Source organism: Ipomoea nil, unplaced genomic scaffold (assembly GCF_001879475.1).
Source record: "Ipomoea nil cultivar Tokyo-kokei standard unplaced genomic scaffold, Asagao_1.1 scaffold2036, whole genome shotgun sequence".
Lineage (NCBI taxonomy): Eukaryota > Viridiplantae > Streptophyta > Magnoliopsida > Solanales > Convolvulaceae > Ipomoea > Ipomoea nil.
Window position 1 is genome coordinate 3,856,809 of NW_017618464.1, and position 8,556 is coordinate 3,865,364.

The window sequence follows — 8,556 nt, forward strand, 5'->3', positions numbered from 1 at the left end:
ATAACATTTCACATATTTGAGTGTATGTTGTGCAATGAAGCTGTAATTATATCGAAATGATCATGTAGTTGTGTTTTAATAAAACTATAGTGTATATAAATAAAATAAAATAACATTTTCACATATTTGAATCTATAATATCAAATGAAACTGTATAAGGTCTTAAAGGCGGACTTGCTATGGGGGCAAAATTATTCAGCCCCAAAACCACTATATATACTTTTTTTTTTTTTTTTTTTTTTTTTTTTTTTTTAAATTTCATTAATTTCAAAGTGCTGCGTGAAGATGTCAGACCTGAGACCGCTACTCCGCGAGAGCTGAAGCGGTGAAGCATCTTCCGTCGACTCCGCGAGAGGCCGAGAGCTGAAGCGCCGACGGCCGACGCCAGTCACGCCACCACCAGCGCTATCGGCCACCGCCGTGTTGGCACGACTCCGCTGCCAGGTTTTACTTCGAATCTCCGATCTCTTCTCAGTATTCAGTTCAAATGTTCAAATATGCTTAATTTTGCCCATGTTCATCTAATTTTGCCCTAAATCCTAATAGCCATTGAATTTGCATAGCTGCATAGGAATTGGCTTACTGCTTGATGGTAAATCCAAATAGCCATTGAATTTGCATAGCCTTGCCAATTGCCACGAATGTTTGTTTGTTAGTTGTTACTGGCTTACTGCCAATCTGCCATTGAATTCTAGTTGCTACTGAAAAATAATTAAATTGGCTTTCTGCCAATCTACCATCATTAATTGTTAGTTGTTAGTAAAGTATGCAGTGTATGTTGGTTTGTCAAAATTTGGCAGCTTTCGAAATGATTATTTGTTTTTGAAACTTCCCCTCACGCAGAGATGTCTTTGAGTCTGGATGGAAAGTGGGTTTGGGTCTGCTTTTTGATATGAAGTTTAAAAATGGGATTTTGATAAATGGTCTTACTCATTTGATGGAATTCAATCAGGTTAAGAGTGGTAAAGCAATTCTGTGTCGATTAAGGAAAAACAAAAACTGAATTTTGGGATTAAATGAAGGTTGCAAGTTGCCTGATAAATATAGAGGTTTAGAGTATGGAAGGGAAATTTACATGACAGGGAAATTGAACATTTTTGAATTTATTTTCCCTATGCTTCTTTGCCCCCACTGAAGAAAAATCCTAGGTCCGCCACTGTCAGGTCTGATATAAAAAATGAGATAAGGCTTGATATCAAGCCTGCATTAATAGCCAATAACCCCAACCCATTAGCCCAAATATAGAAAGGGAAAACCAAACCCTTAATTCATTCAGCCCAATGATTTGTCTCCCTCCTCCTTCTCTCTTAACCCTCATCTCTCTGTGCGATCTGGATTAATGAAACCGTAGAAGGCATATCTATATCTTAATGCATGGTTATCCAACTAATTCATGGCTTTAATATTACGGTTCTATCACTATTTATTACCTTGCGATGTCTGAAATCGTTTTTCCTAAAAATCCCGATCTGAAATTTGTGTTTACCATCGGCGAATCTGTGTAAATTAAAGGTGTCAAAATCTTCTCTGCACCATCTTCCGCCACTCAGAGAGCAGCGACCGGTATTGCTATACTCAAGGTAAGTCGATTCTTCCTTAAATTTTATTTTTTTTTGAAAAATATATTCACAAATGCCTTCTATTTTTAACATATTACCTTTGTATGGGCTAGATGATGGCTTGAAAATTCTAATTCCATTTTTTTTCAACTACTTCTTTTCAGTGTCATGATGACTTACTAAATCTGATGCCTTTTTAAATTTTTATAATTTTATTTTCATGTTGCAACATGAAGAGTGCTAGAAATGTGAAATTTTGATATTTAGTGATTTGAGATGCATGAACAATGTTCTGACTCGAAATGTTTTAATATCACTGTAATATTAAGTCAGATTTTAAACTGGATTTTTTTTCAAACTTGTAACAACACAGTAGAAAACAAAGAAATGTTGATTTCTTTACACAACTATTACTATCCTATCAATACATTTTTTTACTACAATTACAGTATTTAGTATTGTAAATAAATATTACTACAATTGAAGCAGTCAAACTGTAGTATTTTGATAGAATAGCTATGTTTAATTATCTTACTTTATATAGGATTACAAATTCATTAGAAATACCCGATAAAAATGTGCATGTATTCATTTTTTTTGTTATAAGTACAACTAAATTAACCACCCATGTTGCATCTGTTTACTTGATTTCCTGCTCTGCATTTCTTGCAACATGTGAAAATCCAGATTGCATTGTCTTGCTATAATTACCTGCAACTTTGTGTAGGAAAATAGAAAACTGGAATACATATAAAAAAAATAAACAAATGATATAGTAGATGCATTCCTTGCTTTTTCTGTATGTATGTACCCTATATAATAGCAAAATAGATTGATTTGTTTAAAATACATAATGAAAACAATGCTACTCTTAATAAGGATTAAGAAAAATATTACAAAAAATCTTATATTAACATTACCATTACCTCTTTCTTATGGAAGAGCCAATCCTTACTTTTACTTGTGTTGTGCCTCCACGGAACTGAGGAACTTCGTAGGTTCTGATCAGCCACACTCATATGGCTCTCCTACTATGAATGCTAATCTGACTTGCAAGGATGTATTGAGATGACATTCGGCAACAATTTGTTGAAGCATTAAAGTAGTAGCTTTCGTTTGAGAATTTTGGTCTCAGATATTTGAACTATTTATAACTGTCCAGTGCTTTAATTTAATGCTGCAGCTGTGCCTATTCGGTTCTTTTATCTTTTGTATATATATATATATATATATATATATATTTTGTATTATTAATATTTTGAATTTTGAATCCTATAATAACTAATCAGAGGCGTTTGATTTCTAATAAATGTATGTTATTAATGTTTATTTGGGAATGAACAGTCTTCCAATCATAATAACTAAATTAGCGGCACTGAGCATTCTCCAATAACCATTAATCACAGTTGTGTTAATTAATGCACTGAACTATGCAATGAATGGAAAATAATAATTCCCAAGCATTAGATACCAAAAGCCATGACTGCTAATTTTCTATCTCAAAACATTGCTGTTTTCTTTGGGCGGGAAAGTGATGTGGCAAAAAAGTTTTTGCTATTATATAGAGTATAAGATAAGATAAGATTGTAAGGTACCCCTAACACAATCATTGCGCAAACCTTTTAAGAATATATTAAATGTTAATGCCTTATACTTAATTTTTTTATATTTATATGTTTTTTGTAGGAAATTTGATGATTAATGTTAATTTCGTGTTTATGATTTTTTGAATAGTTATTAATTTCGATACAACTGAATGCAACAAAAAAAAAAAAAAACAAAACAAAAAGTGCAAAAGGCATGGCCCAGATCCACTGTTGTGTGTAGGGACTCGCTTTCAGTTTTTGAAGATAGATGTATACCGGCAACTATCCAATCATGGTCAATTGTACGTAGCAGTCTCAAGAGCTAGTAATCCAGGGAATTAAAAAGTTTGATGTGTTTGAAAAATGTACCATTTATAAGTACGTGAGTGCAAAGCCTTGAAACGACACTTTGAATTAGTGTCTATCTGTTATGTTAGTCGATCAGTGAATCAGTTTGCTCATGCTTTAGCAAGAGCTACTCGTTCTCAGACTGTTCCTTCTGTTTGGTTATCTACTTTTCCTGCTTGTATTGAACATCTTCGTTAATATATGTTTGCTTTGGTTTTCAAAAAAAAAAAAAAATTACAATGTTTATCATTACGAGATTATTAGTTATTTCTATATATATGGCCGTGCATCACACGGGTGCAAATACTAGTAGAGTATAAAGTGAGTATATGTAATATTACTCTTAATTTTATGAATTACAAAATTAAATTAACTATTAATAAAACTAATTTAAATGAAAGTATATGGAAATTTGACTCTATAGAACCTAGGGCAACAATTAACATTAGTGTTTTGAAGATGCAATTGAATTACCTGCAAAAAAAAAAAAGATGCAATTGAATTGAGGAGATAATTTCCATATTGTTGAATTGGGGGGAAATGTTTTTGATTGTCTGATTTGAAAGGGAAGATAGACATCCAAACCGTTCTGTTCAAATCCGGGTCGATTAATCGCGAAGCCATTATTTTGAAATGAAATTGAAGTTGCAACAGTTTGTGTAGATTGGTTGTTGGTCGAAAAATGGTGAAGGAACTCGGCGCCGGAGCTCACAACCTGTCGGCGGATGTTACTCAGTTGATCGACCAACTAGAGCGCCACTGCTTAGCTCCCGATGGTTCTCTCATTTCCAAAGCCACCTACTATGATCTCCAACTCGTACTCTCTCCATCTCTAGAATTCCAACATTCTCTTAAAAATTGAAAGATCTTTGTATTTTTAGTGACGTGCTCGGTTACGATGATGCAGGCGAGGGAGGAGATGACGAAGGAGCGACAGCAATATTTGGAAGCGTTGGTAGTAGATCCGCAATTTTCAGCAAATTTTGATAATTTATTATGTGTAGTGGAAATTAAGGCTGTGATTTGTGGTTAATTTTTAGTTTATTTATTTATTTATTTATTTATTTATTTATTCCTGGTTTGCTTATTTGTGCACAATTGTCCCTTTTATCGATCAATAATGCAGGCAGTTTACATAGAAGCAGTTGGGATGGTGGAAGAATATCAGCAAGCTCTTTCTGTGGTGAATCTTGGTGGTATTCGAGACGTTCAGGGCCACTACCCTCAGATCGGTTTGAAAAATCCTCCTCAGGTTCCTCATTTTTGCATGGTTACTAACTATATTGCGGGAAAAATGCTGGTGAATCATTAAAAAGTAAACTAATTCGCATTTGGAAAACAAATTGGGAGTCAATATGAAGAATGTGTGATGCTAATAATCTTGTATGTCTCATCCTTTTTGTGAAGCACTTGCATGTAAAAAGATATTAAGATTTGAATTTCACTCAAAGCATAATCTTGATAAACCAAAATGTTCATATTTAGAGGAAAATGGATATGCTTAATAAAATGGATCGAGATTTGTTTTGTGATAGTGACACAATACATGAATATGTTTTAGGTTTATGAAGCTCTTGAGCATCGGATGGTAGTTGCAGAAGCTGCTCAAAGGTTGAGGCTACCTCTGATTTCCAAAGATGGTGAGGTTCAAGATGATGAAATTGAGAAATGGAGTATACTCTCAAGAAGTTCCCTTGACAGTTCAGGCACCAGTGTAACTGTGAGCTCCAGCTCAATTTCAACTAATTTCACTAATCTGTCTGCAAGTGGCACTGCTGCTGGTGGAATTAGTGCTCCATCTAGTAGTGCTACTGATGCTTCAGAACCTTCTATTGGAGGTGTTCCTAATCGGTACCTTGGAATAACGCCTACTTATTTATGGCAAACTCAACTCCTGCAGTCACCACTATCCATGGTATGACTCTTGATTTGTTGGATTTGTTTTGGGATTGCTAAGCAACATCTATTGAGTTGTGAAGTGTCTGAGTTGTACTTACTATCTTAGCTCTGTCTAGATGTTGTATTGCTAAACCAATTACTTTCTTGAACTGAGTAATTCTTATGGAATAGTTAAAACTTTTATTCTTCTGATGATGTAGGACATGGCAGAATACCAGATATTGCTTTCACGTGAGGTTGGGAGTCGGTTAGATGCTAAATGTGATAAGTTAGCAAATGTTGTTGCTATAGACGACATCGGTCAGTCTGCATTGCTAATTTCCTCCATTTATTTATGTTATTGCATCTACACAAGTTACTAGCATTATGATTTTATCCATTTTGAAATTTTGATTTTTAAGTTGAATCTTCATATGCTAGTAGCTCGTGTAGATGCACGGTCACCTACTCCACACAAGACTGTCTTGCTATCTACTATTGTCCACTGTTTGGGTGTAAAATAAAATATCTAAAGCTATGCGCATTTAGATATTGGTCAATGTTTGAGATACAAGCTATTGCAAATCATACTGGTTTTGCCCTGTTTTACCAATCTTGAGCATGTAGAGTTTCTATTCTGTAACCCAACTTTGATTTCACAGATCCATCAGCTAGTAATCAAATACCAACTGCTCGTCTTCCAGAAAGGTTTTTCCTTCTCTCCCCAAATTATATTCTTGTTATGACGTTCTTTTCATGAGTGACTCATATATGCAGTGAGATACTATGTTTGCTTTGGTCTACGTGGAGAATTTGGATTATTACTTATTAGGGAATGATTTAAGTGGACTCTAATCCATTCTTATATTTTATCCTTAAAAAACTCAATTATACATTAAGCATATCTATCTACCTAACAAATTGGAAAAACTATTTTGTAGTGGTGGCCTGGTGGGGGAAATTTTTTCTATTTTAGGTGAACTAGCAAATATCTAGTACTATTTAAAAGTTTCATATCATGCAAATAGAAATACATGTTCAGTTTCATTTTTGACTAAATGCAATATATGAAAAATGTGGATTTAAGTTGGAAAAGAATGTTTACAAAGTGTCATTTTTTCTTAACCTAAGATATAGATTAATCATAAAAAGTATATCTTGAACACTATGTTGTCTATTTCTTGACATCTTGTAAAATATAAGATGTTGTTTGGTTACAAATCTTTTAATCTCTTGCAAGCAATCTCATAAAAAGTTTTTTAGAACTCTATTTTATACATTTCTTTTAACCAAGTTTGGTATTTGGAGGTGGCCATCCCAAGACAACCAAACATGGCCTGAAAGTAAAAGCATTTGGATGTAGAAAATGTTGTAATTATTATATCTGTTACCTTTTATATTTTGTTTTATTAAAGAATTTTTATTAAGTTCTTCTTCACTGTTTGATAGCTCTAACTTATCATCTGAACAGGGTAAAATTGATAATTGAGGAGATTGAGAGAGAAGAAGCAACCCTGCGTGAAGATTTGTATTCATCAGACAGAAAATTTGCAGAATATTACAACGTTAGAACTTTCCCATATCCAGACTGCATTTTATCTTCTCACTCCTCGATCTTCTTGATCTCTGGACCCAACTATGCCTTCTACTATGGTTAAAAGATGTTCGTTTCATGGCATACAATCTGAGTTATAATCTCTTTCAATTCAAGGTTTTGGAGCAGATACTAGGAGTGCTTATCAAGCTTGTCAAAGATATAAAGTTGAAACATCAGCATAAATATGTGAGTTTAGTACTGTATCTTGTTTTCAATAGAAAGTATTTTAAGTTATCTGCATGAACATTGTGTTGAAGGTATATATTGACTATTGAGTGTGGTTCCTGGTCTTTTACCCTTTACTAGCACAGATGTTTAATTCTTTTTTTATGTATTTACTACTAGGATGAGCTGCAAAAAACTTGGCTGAGCAAAAGATGTGATACCATGAGTGCAAAATTGAGGTATGACTTACCCATTGCTAATTTTTGTTGCTTTTAAAATTATTTTATGTACTTTTATTCTTAAACATGGAGAAATTGGCACAGCTGTTTACATGGTTTAATATGGAATTGCTGAAGGTTTTAGTCATGAGTCACTTGTTTCTTGACATCACTGATGCAAGGACCAAGACCTTCTTGAACCACTGATCCAAGGTTAATAGGTCGTGGTATTTCTTGTTGTTCTTCAGGGTTTTAGAGCACATTCTCCTGCTTGAGACTTATACACCAGACACAATTCCGGCACTCCATAAAATAAGGTAGAGAAACGAGACGTGTTCCATTATTAGAATATAGTTGTGAGAGTAGAAACTGTGCTAAGTTAAGTTGATCAATCTCCCAGGAAATATTTGGTTGAATCTACAGAAGAAGCTTCACTTGCATATAATAAAGCGGTATATTTCTCTAACTCAAGTTGAACACTGCATGTGTCCACACGAAAACTGACCCGACCCACATTTAATATTTGATTTGAAATAGGCCACCCGCCTCCGTGAGTATCAGGGTGTTGATCCGCACTTTGACATGATTGCCAGACAATACCATGACATAGTCAAGGTAAAGTAGTGTATATTTGAGCATTAGTTCCTCTGTCTATTCATTTACCCTTCCTTCTGAAATAAGCTCATATACAATTTCTATTAATTCTCGCAGAAATTGGAAAATATGCGTTGGACTATCCAGCAAGTCGAAATGGACCTGAAACGTTTGCCTGCTCATCCTGGAGCCTGAGGTATATTGATTCTGTCTTTCCACTCCAGGAGATGAGGATTTGAGTTACAAGAGCTCATTGTTGTGTGTATTGCATTTTATCAAGTTGTCTAATATACACATCCTGTTGCAACAAGAGCATTTAGAGTTGCAACACTAATTAAATACCATGTCTAATAGTAAAATATTTGATTAAAAATTTGGTCTTAAATAGCATTTTTTATTTCCCAATGTATAGTTCTGTAGCATTTTTTATTTACTTGACGATCAATGCCCGTGTTGATACTTTAAGCAACTAGGCAAGTATTATTTTTGTCCCATTTTATGTTTGGTTCGATTAACGAGATTTGATAAAATTATTTTGAGTGAATTCCATTTTTGGTCCTACTGTTATAGGGATCATTCTAATTTTAGTCCATCATAATTATTTTTGCCAT

At 34.0% G+C, this 8,556-nt stretch overlaps 1 protein-coding gene across 1 annotated transcript; it reads left to right on the plus strand.

Moving 5' to 3' along the window:
* Nucleotides 1-3,952: 3,952 nt before the first annotated feature.
* Nucleotides 3,953-8,354, plus strand: LOC109148271 (AUGMIN subunit 4-like). The gene is made up of 13 exons (XM_019296155.1): nucleotides 3,953-4,310; nucleotides 4,401-4,448; nucleotides 4,620-4,745; nucleotides 5,055-5,408; nucleotides 5,593-5,692; nucleotides 6,034-6,079; nucleotides 6,843-6,936; nucleotides 7,083-7,154; nucleotides 7,314-7,372; nucleotides 7,600-7,668; nucleotides 7,752-7,803; nucleotides 7,889-7,966; nucleotides 8,063-8,354. The coding sequence occupies exons 1-13, from the start codon at nucleotides 4,176-4,178 to the stop codon at nucleotides 8,138-8,140; spliced, it is 1,311 nt and encodes a 436-aa protein (XP_019151700.1). The 5' UTR covers nucleotides 3,953-4,175; the 3' UTR covers nucleotides 8,141-8,354.
* The last annotated feature ends 202 nt before the right edge of the window (nucleotides 8,355-8,556 follow it).